This window comes from Rhopilema esculentum, chromosome 9 (genome assembly GCF_057945365.1).
Source record: "Rhopilema esculentum isolate cy_ngs chromosome 9, ASM5794536v1, whole genome shotgun sequence".
Lineage (NCBI taxonomy): Eukaryota > Metazoa > Cnidaria > Scyphozoa > Rhizostomeae > Rhizostomatidae > Rhopilema > Rhopilema esculentum.
In genome coordinates, this window is record NC_142823.1 from 10,813,442 (window position 1) to 10,831,233 (window position 17,792).

At 38.1% G+C, this 17,792-nt stretch overlaps 1 protein-coding gene and 1 long non-coding RNA gene across 2 annotated transcripts; one reads left to right on the top strand and one right to left on the bottom strand.

Moving 5' to 3' along the window:
- The first annotated feature begins 357 nt into the window (after nucleotides 1-357).
- LOC135688677 (uncharacterized) lies at nucleotides 358-1,068 on the top strand. The gene is made up of 2 exons (XR_016144074.1): nucleotides 358-535; nucleotides 980-1,068. It is a non-coding gene; the product is annotated as an uncharacterized LOC135688677 (long non-coding RNA).
- Nucleotides 1,069-5,491: 4,423 nt separating this feature from the next.
- Nucleotides 5,492-12,710, bottom strand: LOC148959627 (uncharacterized). Its single transcript, XM_089110177.1, has 12 exons — nucleotides 11,980-12,710; nucleotides 11,369-11,512; nucleotides 10,932-11,070; nucleotides 10,520-10,697; nucleotides 9,943-10,294; nucleotides 9,619-9,816; nucleotides 9,148-9,334; nucleotides 8,654-8,905; nucleotides 8,193-8,364; nucleotides 7,923-8,077; nucleotides 7,573-7,770; nucleotides 5,492-7,473 (listed from the first exon to the last, which is right to left on the bottom strand). Exons 1-12 carry the CDS (start codon nucleotides 12,424-12,426, stop codon nucleotides 7,355-7,357), a joined length of 2,541 nt encoding a protein of 846 aa, XP_088966303.1. The 5' UTR covers nucleotides 12,427-12,710; the 3' UTR covers nucleotides 5,492-7,354.
- Nucleotides 12,711-17,792: the final 5,082 nt, after the last annotated feature.

Below are 17,792 nucleotides of genomic sequence, written 5' to 3' on the forward strand. Positions count from 1 at the left end.
CTATGTGCCCTTCCTTTCCTTACAACAAATTCAGGTTCCTCATCTTCTTCCTCAAAGTTACTTTAACTCGTGTTTTCAGAACGGCTTGGTTGGTCTCAGAGTCGGAACTCATGTTTAAAGACAACAGTGTGTAAACGTCTACCTGTTGATCTTTAGCCCAGTTGAGCTGAATTCACACTAGAGGCGTTTTTTTGCCACTGCCCATATAAGGTTAGCGTTTTTAGAGGCATTGCGTGCGCATCACGTTTTTTTTAGCAATGCTTCATAATGCGGCAAAGTTGGATAAATCCAACTTTGCCATGACACGCCGCGTCAGAACAATAGTGCAAGCCTTGCAGACAAGTTCAAATTTTGATAATGGCGGCGGCTATCTTCGACAAGGAACGTTTAATCAAAGCAGTGAGAAGATACTCTTGTTTGTACGATACGACGAAAAAGGAGTATAAAGACGAGTCAATTAGGGAGAACGCTTGGCGAAATGTTTGCAATGAAGTACTTGAGAAGACGTACCAAAACGAAAAAGAACTCATTGAAGGTATGTGTCCTAAATCTTTTGCATTCCTGTTATGAAATATCATGCATGTTCTCGATTTATCAAAGAAGGAATGTCGATTCTACAATTAAAGCAGAATGGGAACAGGTAATTTTTTTTAATGTAGGATAACTTGGCACCTTTCAAATAATTCCTGATTCTTTCATTGAATTTTTCGTATCTCAAGGGGAACACAAAAATAGTCCTGAATTGTAAGCATGACTTTACATGACAAGCGTGATATTTTGAATGAAAAACGTCGGATAAGATTGAAGTTTAAACTCTTTTGATAAGAGTACTTTATAAGAACACGAGCCACCAAATGTTTTCATCAGTGGTATATTGTTCATGTGTAGATTTCTTGATGAACAAATTAAGAACAACCCAGCCTATGAAAAGTTTTTATGCTACAATATTTAACTCGAGTCTATTTGCTCTTTCATGTAGATACAAATGCCCTTAAAAAAGTTTTCAAAAACCTGAGAGTCTGGAAGTGCTGGAGGTGTACCATTGGAGCCTTCGTGGCCGTACTTTAGACTGCTTGAATTTTTGGCTCCCTTTCTGAAGCAGCTGTACAGCTCTTTCTATATGACATCAAGTGGTCTATGGCTTATCATCAAACGGCAGCCTTCACTAATAAAAGACGCAGATGATGATTTTAGTGAGAACAAATGAAAACAATAATGGCTCAACAAGAATGTAAAAAATTACAAACCTGCAATTCTACAAAGAGAGTTGGTCAAATGAATTATCGTATAGACTGTAACTTCCAGATGATGTTGGTGCAACAAAAATACCTTCTTGTACGTATTATCTAGGCCATTGTGGATAATGATCTGGCTACTGGCGAATTTTTCATTTAGCTTGACATACTTTTTCTGAAGTGCTGCATGTCTTTTGGCGAATAGCTTCAGTGGAAGCACTGCAATTTTCAAAGGAACAACGGCTTCAGCATCACATACGTATTCCAAATTATAGCTCAACAAGAATGTAAAAAATTACAAACCTGCAATTCTACTAAGAGAAATCTAAACTGCACGCTGAACTGGAAAAACTCAAAACGATCTTCTTGGACAACGGCTATCCTGAAGACGTCATTTTATCTTATACTAAGGAGAAGATCGCAAGTTTTTCGGCTGTTCAAAAGTTTGGTCCGCAAAAGTGCCCAGTTTATTTGAAACTACCATGGATTGGTAACACTTCCTTGCGATTCGAGAGTCAAATTAGGCAAGCCATAACCAATTGTTTCTTTGCTGTCAATCCTCGGATTGTTTACAGCACTAGGAGAGCCCTTCCATCCATTCAAAAGGATTGCGTCCCTACCAAACAAAAAAGTTCCGTCATTTATGAATTTACGTGCCAATGTGATTCTGGCTACGTAGGGCGCACAACCCAAAGATTGGGGGATAGGATAAAACAGCATGTTCCTTCCAACATACGAAACAAAATTGCCCCTCAAAGAGAACAGCCTCCTCGATCTTGTAGGTCTAGAAACACTGTTAGAACAAGTGATTCTGCCATTGGTCAACATCTTTTAGACAACCCAGATTGTGCAAAACTCTATAATGACGACATGTTTCGGATAATTGGCAGAGCCCGGTCGTCCTTCCATCTAGCAGTTTTGGAGTCAATCTACATAAAAACGAAAAAGCCGCCATTGTGTAGACAAAAGGAGTTCGTTTTCTCTCTTGGACTCCATTGGTAATTTTTCTTTAGGCTCGCGGCACTGATTGGTCAACTATACTGGTGTTGTGCTTGCGTTTTTCTGATTGGCTTATTTCGATCCACAACTGGGTATATATTTTTCAAACGTGTTTTTTCGGAACCTATTCTGACGTTTTATGCCCTGAGGAGTGTCAGACGAAAAAGCTTTAAGTATGTTGTAAAATGTTGGCTTTTTTCAAAGTCATTTTCAAATTCTGTACCGCAAAAAAATTGTTCTACTAAGAGAGTTGGTCAAATGAATTATCGTATAGACTGTAACTTCCAGATGATGTTGGTGCAACAAAAATACCTTCTTGTACGTATTATCTAGGCCATTGTGGATAATGATCTGGCTACTGGCGAATTTTTCATTTAGCTTGACATACTTTTTCTGAATTGCTGCATGTCTTTTGGCGAATAGCTTAAGTGGAAGCACTGCAATTTTCAAAGGAACAACGGCTTCAGCATCACATACATATTCCAAATTATGGCTCAACAAGAATGTAAAAAATTACAAACCTGCAATTCTACAAAGAGAGTTGGTCAAATGAATTATCATATAGACTGTAACTTCCAGATGATGTTGGTGCAACAAAAATACCTTCTTGTACGTATTATCTAGGCCATTGTGGATAATGATCTGGCTACTGGCGAATTTTTCATTTAGCTTGACATACTTTTTCTGAAGTGCTGCATGTCTTTTGGCGAATAGCTTCAGTGGAAGCACTGCAATTTTCAAAGGAACAACGGCTTCAGCATCACATACATATTCCAAATTATGGCTCAACAAGAATGTAAAAAATTACAAACCTGCAATTCTACAAAGAGAGTTGGTCAAATGAATTATCATATAGACTGTAACTTCCAGATGATGTTGGTGCAACAAAAATACCTTCTTGTACGTATTATCTAGGCCATTGTGGATAAGGATCTGGCTACTGGCGAATTTTTCATTTAGCTTGACATACTTTTTCTGAAGTACTGCATGTCTTTTGGCGCATAGCTTCAGTGGAAGCACTGCAATTTTCAAAGGAACAACGGCTTCAGCATCACATACGTATTCCAAATTATGGCTCAACAAGAATGTAAATAATTACAAACCTGCAATTCTACAAAGAGAGTTGGTCAAATGAATTAACGTAAAGGCTGTAACTTCCAGATGATGTTGGTGCAACAAAAATACCTTCTTGTACGTATTATCTAGGCCATTGTGGATAATGATCTGGCTACTGGCGAATTTTTCATTTAGCTTGACATACTTTTTCTGAATTGCTGCATGTCTTTTGGCGAATAGCTTCAGTGGAAGCACTGCAATTTTCAAAGGAACAACGGCTTCAGCATCACATACATATTCCAAATTATGGCTCAACAAGAATGTAAAAAATTACAAACCTGCAATTCTACTAAGAGAGTTGGTCAAATGAATTATCGTATAGACTGTAACTTCCAGATGATGTTGGTGCAACAAAAATACCTTCTTGTACTTATTATCTAGGCCATTGTGGATAATGATCTGGCTACTGGCGAATTTTTCATTTAGCTTGACATACTTTTTCTGAATTGCTGCATGTCTTTTGGCGAATAGCTTCAGTGGAAGCACTGCAATTTTCAAAGGAACAACGGCTTCAGCATCACATACATATTCCAAATTATGGCTCAACAAGAATGTAAAAAATTACAAACCTGCAATTCTACAAAGAGAGTTGGTCAAATGAATTATCGTATAGACTGTAACTTCCAGATGATGTTGGTGCAACAAAAATACCTTCTTGTACGTATTATCTAGGCCATTGTGGATAATGATCTGGCTACTGGCGAATTTTTCATTTAGCTTGACATACTTTTTCTGAAGTGCTGCATGTCTTTTGGCGAATAGCTTCAGTGGAAGCACTGCAATTTTCAAAGGAACAAAGGCTTCAGCATCACATAGGTATTCCAAATTATAGCTCAACAAGAATGTAAAAAATTACAAACCTGCAATTCTACAAGGAGAGTTGGTCAAATGAATTATCCTAAAGGCTGTAACTTCCAGATGATGTTGGTGCAACAAAAATACCTTCTTGTACGTATTATCTAGGCCATTGTGGATAATGATCTGGCTACTGGCGAATTTTTCATTTAGCTTGACATACTTTTTCTGAAGTACTGCATGTCTTTTGGCGCATAGCTTCAGTGGAAGCACTGCAATTTTCAAAGGAACAACGACATCAGCATCACATACGTATTCCAAATTATCAGGTAGCTGATCCTTTTCTTGCAAAAGCATGTACAGCATGACTACAATCCTGGACAAAAGGTTATGAGACAATTACTTTTTAAGTGATTTTCTGCGTAATTGCCCTCAAAACCAGTGGTATGCCCCTCCCCCCAATGTAAATGTTGGTGGTGGGTAATGGCAGTTGATTGTGGAAGCCAGAAATCCTAAAATATCAACATCAACATTTATATTGGGGGCATGCGGTTGGGTGCTTCTGCAATAAATGATTATAAAAGCAAATGTCTCCTAACTTTTCTTGATGATTGTCTGTGTTTGGAAGTTATTGTGTGTTATTGATATAACAATTGTTTTACAAGTTTTTGTTACAATATGTCCCTTTTACTGAAGGGTCACAATAAAGCGTCATTTGCACCTTTCAGGGGGTATAGCTATTATCTTGATTATTTGACGAAACGGGCCATTTGACTTAATATCGAATAAGGGTTAAGGCTGTTCTGAAGCACTCAATGAATGCAAATTATTAACGATGGTACATCCAAGAATCATTTCTCCAAAAACAAGAGCTTATATCAAACTAAACAGGACCAGAAAAGTAGCCAAATTGATTGCAAACACTGGAATTTGTAGAGCTCATATTTATCAAATATGGAGTGAGAGTTTGAAAACTAGCTGAAAAAACAAGAAGAGATAAATTGAGGGGAGACCATCTAAACTATCTGTAAGACACAAAAGGCGACTTCTCCGACTTGTGAAATGTGTCTGTTCTCAGAATCCAAACTGGACAATAGAAAGACTGATGGAAAGGATAGGAGGATAATTACCAGATGAAATTAAGACTGAAATTTGCAAAATGGATATTGAAGGAAAAACCTAAAGATTTTTGGTGTAAGAACATAAACTTTTATCTTGACAGAGTTAGTTTTGTATACAAACAAAATCCCAAAGACCAGGCTCTGGCCCCCAACAGACGAGTGTGGAGAAAGAGAAGCGAGGGACTTGTTGAAGATTTCATTGCTCTATTGGGGTTGCGACTAAATGGCACAACCCCAATAGAGCAATGGTAAGGATTTGTCTTTCAAAAATAATATGAATGTAGCTAGTTTCATTCATTCAATTTGTATGAGTGTTTTCATGACTAATAGCCCTTTGTTTGCAACGGATTATTGAAGAAACTTGATATGGGCCTAGAGGCTACGGGCTATCGTAAAGTTACGACACACTTGCAGCAGATCATGTTGTATAATAAATCAGACTGAGGTTAACTATACTGACTAAAAATTCATTAAGCGTGACTTAAAATTCATACAAACCATGGGAGGTACCTCGAATCATTGAATTAGGCCTATGAGGCTTATTAATTTGCAACGTTTTTTGGTGTGAGGATTTATTCTAGTACAAGGCTTTTTACAGGGGTGGCTTATAAAGTATATATTTATTTATATACATATATATATATAATATGAAAGTGGCCATAAAAATATTTTGCAGGAATTAAATTCTTGTAGATCATCATAAATGTTGTGTTGTCGTGAAAATGCTTCGTTTGTTTTTGTTTCTTGTTTATCTGTTTTCTTTATAATTGGCTAAATAATGCATTGCAAAAATAAGCATGTAGGGGTAGCGGTTTTTCACATCCACAGTAGGGGCTGATTGGATGGGGCTTATTTACAGGGGTGCATTTGAAAATATTATTATATGTTTCTGCCTTTTTGTTTGCACTTAAATTGGATACTTTTTGGTGACTGGCAAAGGAAATATCTAAGCTTTGTCATTTCAAGAGATCAATCTCCAGAAATTAAGCTTTGTCAATTTTTTGTTTCCACATCTCAATTGTAAAAAACAAACAAAAAGAAGCAAGGGTAGACACCATTAACACTTTTTCTGTCAGAACCATCATTTTTATAATACTTTATTCTTAACTTTTCACTTTTTCCTATATTTTCATTTTCTTCACTTTTTCCTATACCTTAGGTGCAAGTGTGGTAATTGCAATTTGACTAAACTTGCAAAACCAAAAGAGTGTTGCTGTTGCAGTGATCTTGAGGCTGTCAATGTTTGTCTTTCAGACAAAAGAATTCTGGCAGATCTCAATGATGTACCCAAATGTGTAACTGAGCACCCAGCATTTGAGCCAGTAATTCTTGGAAAATGGTCACTGAGGCAGGCAGCAGATCGATACAGGACAAGAGAAAAAAGCCATTATAAAAACACTGGTGATGAAAATAAGTATGTACAACATTTGTTGGATACTTATTATATTTGCATACTTGTGGACATCAGTTATTATATCACAAACTGAACAAAATTTAAATGTAAGGTTTATCTATTAAATCTATCTTGGCAATTTGTACAGAATTTAGCTTCACAAAGCTTTCTAAACGTTTTCCAATTCAGTACTTATTTATTGTGAATATGTGCATGTAAAGCACAAGAAATCAGTTTGTGTTCATGCAATATTTCTAAAATTGTTGATTTCTGGACATATACTCATAGTTTATTATTTTGAATCTTTTCTAGATTCCTTCGCGCTATCTCTTATAGAGAATTTACAAGGCTGGTGCATGGCAGAATAGGAAACAAAAGAATCCCTCTCCCAGCCTGTGCTTACAACAAAATCAGGCAGAAATTTCCTTCTGAAGAGATGACTGGCTATGAGTCCGATAGTGACTGAGTAGCTCACAATGTTATTTTACATTTTAATCAAAGTTTGTTTTATATGATAAAGGTCTGTAATATCATTCAGACAAAGTAAGCTGCTTCAACACTTTCCGATGATTTTGGGTCAATACAAAATGTAGAATTGAGTTCCTCATAGAGGCAAACTTGAAAGCAAAAAAGCAAACCACTTCTAAGATAGTTTTAGCAAAAAGAAGCTTTTTTGACTCAGCTAAGGGATTTATTTATTGGTTTTTCGGGCATGTCAAAATGTTTTTGTGACCTTTCATTGAGTTATGACAGATAGAACATTGAGGGGGTGCACGTCGATTTTGCTGTTGTTTCCTGCTCACTACTTCATCAACTGAAAAGATAGAAAAAGAACCACTCATATATTTAAAGCCTCCCTTGATTATCATGGTAAAATGGTAAAACTATGGTTCAAATAAAGAAAATTTGGTACCTGATGTTGATGGAGGAACTGGAACAGTAACTGCTGATTTACGGGCAAAATGCTTTTCAATGGCAGCAAACCTATCTTCCTTTTCTATTGCTGAAGACATTGGACAAGGAGCGAGTTTATTTAAATGTTCAACTGTAGCATTCAGGTTGTTAGCAGCTATGGCATCCACCAATGTCTCATAGATATCAGGAACGTAATCTATGTTTGGGAATACAATGTCAGTACTGCACTTATTGTGTTACATATTTTCAATGTTGATTCTTTCTATTGTTTGAGTTTATTCAATATCGCAGACAATTAAACAAATGAATATACTAAATTATATGCTAGTGATCTTCAAATGCCCATACCAAATCTCTGTTTTACTTTGACTTCCTTGACAGTTGCTTCTCCGTTCTTGAATTTTGGGTAGGTGACCTTAACTTGGGGTGTACCAGATCCATCCTGTGTTGTTTGTACATCACGGTGCAAGTTTAAATTGAAGTGAACAATTGCCAAAATATGTCTTAAAAAGAAAGGAATATTTATGCAACAACAATGATCATGCCACTTTTACAATCTTAACAAATTCTTGAAAAGTGATATATGACAAGGATAAAAATATGCTTAATACAACCTACCTAATCAACATTCCTGTATAACTGAAAGCAATCATTTTCGGAGCAAAATGGTTCAATACAGAGTGGAAACCTTCTAATGCACTGGTCTGGGAAAGTGGAGATGCCTGTTTGATCCCATTTTGAAGGCTCTTCTTGGTCAAGGCCTGCCTCAGCTTTTCGTATACAGTTGTATCTGTTCAGTAAAAAAGGTAGCGCATTAAAATAAAATATGTACAGATGTGTCCAATTTTTTTATAATCTAACAGAAAAACAATTTATCAATATAAGTATGCTATCTAAAATACTATAGGAAGATTTTCCAAACAGTCAAAGTATTTTTTTTAGTTTCTCATAGGGAAGAGCCTAGTGTCTGTATTATATTCCTCTAAGAGAAAAGAAGGAACACTAAACAGAAACCATTTTTGACAAGTTTCGGTATAATTTTTCTAGGGAGACCAAACAAGACCAAATCAAACATTTACCTTTTTCTAGCCATTTTCTTTCTTCAATGTCTTCTCCGTGTGCGCAGTGGTCAAAAAGTGGATCTTCAAAACCAGTATGCTCATCCAAAATGTGCCAAAGGAAGGAAACAAATTTTGCCCAGATAATATCTCCATTGCCATCAGGTGTTGATGTGGCACTCCAGTACAAATGCCTTTCACAAGCCTTGATCCATTCAGACAAGTCTCCACAATCTTTGGTATTTGAAATGCTCAGAAGAATCTTTCGAATTTCTGAAAATAAAACAAGAAGATTCCTTAAGTTAGGGTCGCTGAACTACAATTAATATTTTCTTTTGCATTAAGTGGACTAACTGAGGGTTAACTGGGGAGTGAGATTAGCTTTTTTGGCAATGGAATTAAGAATGATCATCAAGCAACTGGAGCTGGAAAAATAAATTCTAGTACTGGGACCATTATTTCAAGGAGTGTTGGACTTTAGTGACCAATCTGCAAATAAGGTAAACAACACCTACTTTTCTTCAAATGCCAAAGATCAAAATAGTGCAATACATCTTTTCGCTCCTCTCTGAAGTATTTAGCGATGGACAAGTGTCTGTCAGAGATGAATGTTGTCACATTAAGTCCATTGTTCTCCAGAAACTGTAAGCTGCGCTTGAAACCCTCAAACTCCATGGCAGTACTACTTCCAATCTCATTGCGCTTTCATTGAGTATAAAAGGTAATAACAATATTGTGAATACAAGAAAACACCAGAAACTAAAACTAGCTTTTAACCTTAAATGTTATTAGGATCTGTGATGTATTTTGTTGTTATCAAAGAGAAAACTGAATCAGTGAATGTATTAGTGATGAAATATAAAAATATACCACAAAATTTAAAATTTGAATTACCTTATACTCACAGAATAGTTTATAGTCATTAAACCATATAGTCAAAGTTTTCTGTGAACACCATTTGTTAGAGTCAAGGAAAAGAAAGATACCTGAACAAGAGAAAAGTGTATGATTTGTGATGTATTGCAGCAGAATAGGCTGTAAGCTCCAAACTTGGCACTATGGCCCATACTGTCATGCCTCCCATCCCCAGAAACCACCAGTTGTTCTCCAGATTCTGTTAATGATGAAATCATTCTATTTTGGGTATTTATCCAGTATTGGTAGACAGCTGGGAAAAGCTTTTCCTAAAAAGTGAAGGAGGGACATTGATTACATCTTGGACCACCTCACTCAAGCAAGTTATTGCATTTTGTTTCTACAGTGATGGTAAATATAAGCAGTGAGCATGTCAAAATGTAAATACTGTTCACCTTTTGATGTTTGAAAAATGTTGATAATGAGATGCAAGCAAGACCCATATGATTAAAGATGTGTGAAACCTTAGTAGCTGAACTACCACCAACAAGTATTGCAAAGGACAAAAGGAGGTTTGCAGCAGGAATCTTTGTGCCAGGAAAAAGGGGTTGACTTTGCCATTTGTTTTCATTTCTTATACAGTCTTCATTCTGACAAACAGTCTTGACCTCAATCATGGTTCCAACTCTCCGCATGGTAATTTTTGGGTCATCTGATTTGCACAGAGAGCAGAATCTGAACAGAAGAAGAAGCTGCGACAAGAAGACAATAAATTTGGGTTCTTTTTTATGATCAGATTTCTCCTCACTGAAAAATGAAACAAAATCAAGTTGAGCTGAAGAGTGGGAAATGGTTACATTGCAACATTGACTCTGATAATTTCAGAACAAAACTACCTTACCTATATAACACAATGTTTAGAGTAGAATTTAATAAATTCCCCCAGACTTTAAGATTTTGAATAATCTTGATGTTTTGCCTTTCAAACTCTTTAAAGGCCTGATTCAAATAAAATTCATATCATTTTATAACCTTATGTCATCATCACTTCCAACTGCTTGCAACTCTGTTTCTTCCTCAATGTCAAAATAGTCCTCTGATTCAGAGATATTGTCCATTGATTCAGCTTCATCTACTGGTGACTCTACATTGGCAAAAGACGCATTAAGATCTGCCTGCATTTCTGACCACTCCAACTTTGATAATATTTCTAAAAATGAAAAATTCCAGTCAATTGTTGAAACAAGGCAACAAAGATTTTCCTAATTTGTTAATGCAAAAAAGGTCTATAATTTTTGCGGATGTATAATATCTTTATCAGAGCGAGTAATTCTATTACTTTTTATCATGGCAGTAGCTTATCAATTATAGTATATCTCACTCAATTCAAATGTTACATTCTGGGGCATTTTGAATGTATTTATATTAGTTTGTCTTAACTTACCATTTTTAGCCTTAATTTCTTCCTTAAGTTTAAGAACTTCAGACTTCTTTGCTATCCACATGTTGCGTGTTCTACGGTGTCTGCTCAAAAGCCATTTACAATTTAGACAACCAGGTGTCTGACTTGCAAAATCCTCCATCTATAAAAATAGGAAAGCTTCATGTAAATACAATAATAATTGTGATTCGCATATATCGCCATTAGGGCTTCTGGTGAAAGCATTTCAGTCTAGAAAGTCACATAAAAAGCAAAGCAAGTCATAATATCATTACACATCAACTCTGGCAATTCATTCAAACATGCATGCATACACACATATATATTTATAGTTCTTTGTTTGCTAACTCAGGTCATGCTAAGGCAAATAAAGAGAGCTAACATGCTAATGCTAGTGCTCTGATGCTGGTAGGATAAATTCTCAACAATAAAATATCCACCTTGGTGCTATTTTCATCCTGTGCTAGATATATTTGACTATCATTTTCTATGTAGTCTTCATCTTGTGTATCATCGTCCTCGTCATCACCATCAAAGTCCTCTTCTTGTTCCTTGTGGGTTTCTTTCATTGCATTTCTAATGAACTGCAAGAGATTCAAATGAAGGATTACTTCAAAACTAGAAGTAATTCAGCAAGGGGGTCACACTAGGGTCTAGAAAGTAGCATGCTGACTTTGCTAATGTTAAGGATTTATTGAACCTTGCCAACGAAATAAATTTATACTCAAGCAGAACATGAATTTAGCAAAATTCTTTGAAGTTTCACAAAATTTGTAGCTGTATCTTTTGCAATACTATCAAAAATTAGGTTCACCCCCCTGGTGGGATGCCAATGGGGGAGGATCTGCCAGATCCTTTTCATATTCACAGATCTCAAAAAAACAATTTTGCAACTGAAACACACTAAGAATAGCTTCAGAGTACTTATGTTAACTTTAAATATTCAACGGACTTCAAATATTGGCATGAACCTAACCCCCACCCCTACCCATTTTGAAAGGTAGCGAGTATGAAATTAAATAAATGAAAAGAGAGAATCTGTCAAACAAACCATTCGATGCTGGCGTGAGGTCCTTGGCCTCTTGACTCCTTTATTTGCAGCACTCTTTCCTCCTTTGGCTGGTGCCGAAGTGCTAGGCCCATCCTGATCTCCGTCTGTTTCGCCCGTCTCCACTTCCATGCTTGTCGCGAATATCGAAGGAACCGCACTTACCCCTAAATCATCTCTAACAAGGCTCCTTTTTAAATTGCTAGTAAAACCTTGAATTGCAAAATTCTGCCTTTCAAAGTCTTCCGGCTTAAAGTGAACGGAGCATACGGAAGAATACTTTGATGGCTGAAAATTCGCTCTTTTGGTCCTAATAAAGTTGACCCACAGCTTTCTTCGGCGACAAGCTGCTGGATTTTCATCCTGCCAATATGGAATTCTATGTAATGAGATGCCCTTTACCTTAGAATTTTCATTGGAGCACCCATAAACGACACACCTGTCCGGCATTTTGCTAATTCGTGTATAGGATAGACCACACTACTGCAATTACCGGGAAGTGTTTACTTTGCGGCTTCCCGGAATGTACGTCACAAGAGCTCGCCCCATGCCTTTTAGCAAAAGCGCGAATTTTTGAAAATTTGGTCCAAAGCCGCGGTTAAAAGACTGCATTTCTCTTGAAGAGGAAAGGATTTTCGAAAAATTAAATCAAAATCATAATCAACTGAGCATTTTGCAACATTTATGATCATATTTAAATTGGGCTAGATAGGCACTTTAAAACAATTAGCTTGTAAGTGGGCAGAAAATAATAAAAAAGCAACTCATCAGCCAGAAACCCACGAGGGACATTTCGGGGCTTTAATTCGGTATGTCCCTTTCTCGTGGGCGCCCCTCGCAATCCTGCGTACAGGATCACGGTTGCAAAATAAATATATACGCAAATAAAAATGAAAATTAATAATCAGTGAATGCCGTACCTTAGGTGTAACTGTGCCTCTAGTGTAATATTTACATATTGTCAATTTTAAGGGCGCATGATGCTTCGAGAAGCGGCTTTGTATTGATGGCCTATTTTAGAGTGTACCAATCGATTCCTTGAGGTTAGGCCTTCTGGTGAGGGCTAGAACCGGTCTGGTGTCATTCCATATTTGTTTAAGATAAGCATCAGCTGAGATCAAGTGCCAATGTTTAGTAAGGACGGAACCTATATTTATAGTTTTTATGTCGAATTCGACAACAAAAGGTAGGACTTGTGGTTTTGGTGGAGGGGGCTCGAAGTTGAGGTGCTGAGGGGTGGTTTCATTGTTGGCGGGGTTTCCTGGGAAGAGGAGCTCGTATTGGGTGACATATGTCAGTTTACTAAATTCGGTGGTGATATCTTGAGATTCATAACCTCTTATGATTAGGTTTTTTTGGAGTGCTTTGAGGTGTTTGTGGAGTTTATTGTTGTATGTGATCAAACGTCTGAAGCAAAGTGCTTGGCTGTAAATAACACTTTTTTTACACGAAGGTGGGTGGAACGATTTAGCATGTAAAAGGGTGCATATATCAGTGGGTTTCACGAATAGGGTGCTTTCCAGGAGACCACTGTTGTTATTAAGATAAATTGTGGTGTCAAGGAAATTTATTTTTGCTCTAGATTGTTGTGCTTCAAATTTAATCGTGTTGTGCACATTGTTGGTATGGGCAAGGAATTCAGTGAGGGAAGCTTCATCATATTGCCATATCATGAATATATCATCGATAAATCGTTTCCAGAGTAGAGGTTTATTCCCCTCGGGGGCTGTGGAGAGGATATATTGTTCAATAACAGACATAAAAATGTTTGCAAAGTTTGGGGCAAAAGGGGTACCCATGGCAGTGCCATGTGTCTGTAGATATGGCTGTCCATTGAAGGAGAAATAATTCCCTTTTAATATAAACTCAAACATTTGTTGTAGGTGTGTGGCTGGTAGAGGTAGTCCAGTGGCATAAAAATCAATTAACGCCATCATGCAGTGTAGAATACCCTCATCCTGTGGTATATTAGTATAGAGGGATTTAACATCCAGGGTACACAGGATGATACCTGGTGGAAAATTGTGTCTCTCTCTAAATATAATTTGGAGAAAATGATTGGTGTCCTTGATGTATGAGGGTATAGTTTTAACAATCGGTTTTAAAAAATGGTCCAGAAATTTGGAGAGTTTCTCAGTGGGTGAGCCACACCCCGAGATTATTGGTCTGCCCGGTATGAGGTCGTTAATCTTTGGTTTTTGTATTTTTGGTAAAAGGTAAAAATTTGGGGGTGCGGGTGTGGCGGCTTGGTTCAAGGAACTCATAACATTGTTGTGTGAGAAGATTCCGACCTAGTAGATGTGTTAAGAACGTTGTGATCTGGGTGGATAGCAGCTGTATTCCATCAGATTCTAGTTTACGGTAGTGGAGGGGGTTGGACAGCTGATTGTTAGCTTCCTTAAGGTAAGCCTCTATAGACCATAAGACAATGGCTCCTCCTTTGTCCGCAGGTTTGATGGTTATGTCCTTGCGGGTGCATAAAGTTTTAATGCTCTCAGTTTCTATTGGGGTGAGGTTATGGGGTGTAGGGTTAGCAGCTGACCTTATGATCTTGTTGACGTCGACGGAGATTTTATCAAAATATTGTTGTAATTTAGGGCAGACATCATCAGGGGGACCTAAAATGATTTCTTTCTAAAGGGTTCAGGTTCCATCCTGGGGGAATGGGAGTGGAAAAAGTATTGCAGTCACATTCGACCTATGGAGTCATTGAGTCCTTGTAAGATGAGATCATTGTCAACCGGACCGGGGGCAGGTACAAACGATAGTCCCCTGTTCAGCAGAGATATCTCACTTGTTGAAATGTGAGCTGAGGATAGATTGACAATGTTATTGATTGGTTTAGTGGCCAGGATGGCCTTTTTGAGCAGCTTTTTGTGTGCATTTTTAGTTAGTTTATTGGTATGTTTTCTTCGCTTGGTGCCAATGGTTTTCCTGAGTATGGTGCGTTTGGACGCTGTGCTAGGATTGGCCGTGTACATATTGCAATCTAGATAGCAGAATAATGAGTACGAATAAAGCAACATCGTTTATAGGTAGACAGAGTTTAATATTGTTGATGAAAAGGAATTAAAATAAAAAAATACAGCTGAGCATGTTTGTTATACCATAATTAAGCAGCAAAAAAATGTTTTATTATATTAAAGTTAAGCGGCAAAAATACAGAAAGAAAATAAGGGGGGGGGAGAGGAAACAATGTCAAAAGGTGGAGTACTGGTGTTGCCTCCTGGGCCGTCTTCGCGGGTGCTGTGTGTGTCTCTCCCTGTTCCCAGGGGCGGACGCTGCCTGTCTCTTGGCATTGCAGTTTACTATTCTAATTATGTCCGGATTATAATGCTCTTCCATCTCTGACCGGACTTGTGTGGCTTTGGCCTCCTCCTCTCTGGCCAGATCCAGGTGGTGGGATGCCATTATGTGGCAGATGTCTCTGCGGAGGTTCGCAATGGCCTCGTTTAGCCGGGTTGCGTTTGGGTGTGACAGGGGCCAGGTGAAGTCTGATGTGAACGAGGGTTTGGTGAAGGTAGGGAAATGGCCAGACTCTGCACTCCGGGAGAAATATTCATGCTTGTTTTCGTGGGATATTTTTGAGCACAGATGTCTGGCAAGGTTGTTGACGAAGGTTTGGGGTGGGGGCAGGGGGAGGGTTTCTAAGAGGGCCTGTGGTGGGTGGAGTTCAGGTAAATTAATAGGGAATGTTGGGACGGGGAGGGGGGCGGTGGTGGTGGGGGCAGAATTGGAGTGGGTTTGTACAGAAGTAGGAAAGGTTGCTGTGGAGGCGAGAGGTGCAGACCGGGTGGACATAGTGGCGGTGGGTGTGGTAAAGGGAGGGTGTGGCCAGGGGCCTGGACATTGGAAGGCCTTGCGGGTCGTTTTGGAGTAGTCGGTAGGGATTCGGGAGGGGCCAGGGGTGGGGCTTGGTGGGTTAGGGTGGGATGGGTTCACAGACTTGACTTTTTTCTTTTTTAATCCCAGTGAGAGGCCTTTGTCGGATTTTGTTCTGGTGTAATCCTGCTGGGCAGGTTTTTTTGGGGAAGATCGCACGGGGGTCAGGTCAATGTCCATCAGGTCGTTCAGTTTGGTGGTGGCTGACGACACCAGTGACGTCACCATGGTGGCGAAGGCAATTGTGCTGGTTGCCATGTTCGGGATACCAGATCTGCAGAGCACTAAAAGTAGGAGGCGGTGGACGTTTATGGGGTTTGGATAAAGAGAGAGGAGGTCGAAGAATGGATGACACAATGGGTAGGGTAACGGGATACGAAAGGAGGCCTATGTGTGTGTATAGGTCATAGACGAGATATAAAATAGTAGAACAAGGTATCAGCTAGTAAATTACGATATTTACCGATACGAAAATTACGCAACGTTGACGGTGGTTGTGGCCGGTGATGGCTACGGTTGGCACGGGCGTAGGGGATAGCAACTAATCAACAAAAGTGTGGAAGAATAAATGAAAAAATTATATAATATATAAAAAAAGAGGGGGGACGGTGGGAAGAATAAAAGGGAGGAGGGTCGTAGAAGATAGGCGGGGGTTTGTGAGGAGGGGGAAATAATGCAAACTGCGTGTGTGGGCATGAAAGGGCAAACCATGGGAGGATAAGGGACGGAGGATGGCAGCGGGGGGTGAAGCTCGTGGCAACTGTAATGGCGTAAGCCACCTGGCAATGACAATTGACCAATCAATAAGCGTGTTTAAAAAGTTCTCATCTGATCAGCCCACTCTCATGCTTCATACATTCACTATGAAAGTATGCAAAATCCAAAGTCTTGAAGGAATACAAAACATCGAGTTTTGTTTAATTTTCAAATTTATTAAACATTTTCGTTGATATACTTTCTTCGAGTACTTGTAATTTAAATGAAAGTGAAGGTCATCTACTGTATGTTTCTTATTTCAGCTCGAATAGATTCGCTAACAGAGCACATGGTGTTCTGGAACAAAAGAAAAATTGATAACTTCGCATTTCCATTGTCAAAGCAATACACAAAAGTTTCATTTTAATTTTTTTTAAGTTTCTTCATTCTTTTTATCTTCTTCTCTCTATTTAATCTAATTCTTTCCTTTACAAATCTGTATTACATAAAAATATAATAAATTCTTAATATCCAAACCTACAACTATTTGTTTTAAAGAAACTTGAACGAAATGAATTGGAATGAATTCATTGCAAGTTGAATTTAGCGTCAATATAGAAGAGGCCTGAATTCAAGACTGGTAAAGAGAGTTGCAAAGAAATGTCTGTGGTAAGGATGGGAATTAAAATATTTTTACGTTTCTTTAAAATGAGGGATTTGCAGAAACTCTCATAGTGCTAATTGGATGATGCCCTATTTTGATCTAATTATTTGGATTTTGACTGTGTTCTAGTGTCTCTCCAGCAACGCAGTTCAACGACCATTGTTGAGTCTTTAGAGAAGTATTACAACGAGCTTGAGATGCATCCTCCCTCCAGACATTCATTGCAAACTTGAGCGAAGCCAGAAGTATAATTAAAGGTTACATCCTATTTGTATTAATTTGATAAAAGCTTTGCTCATCGCTCAAAAGGATAATCTCTTTTATGTGTGAATCATGTTGCCTTTACTACATTTTCAATTCTGCTGTACTGTATTATTTTTATATAATGTAGATACGATGAAATTTGTTATTGTATTTATTGAGACATATTGATTTGTTCTTATCTGTCTTTTGCAGTTTATCTGGATGACATACTGGTCAGTGGTTCAACTGCAGAAGAACAAACTTAAAAAGGTTGTTTAAGCGCCTGAGTGAGAGGGGACTATGTTGTCGTTTCAAAAAGTGCTCATTCGCT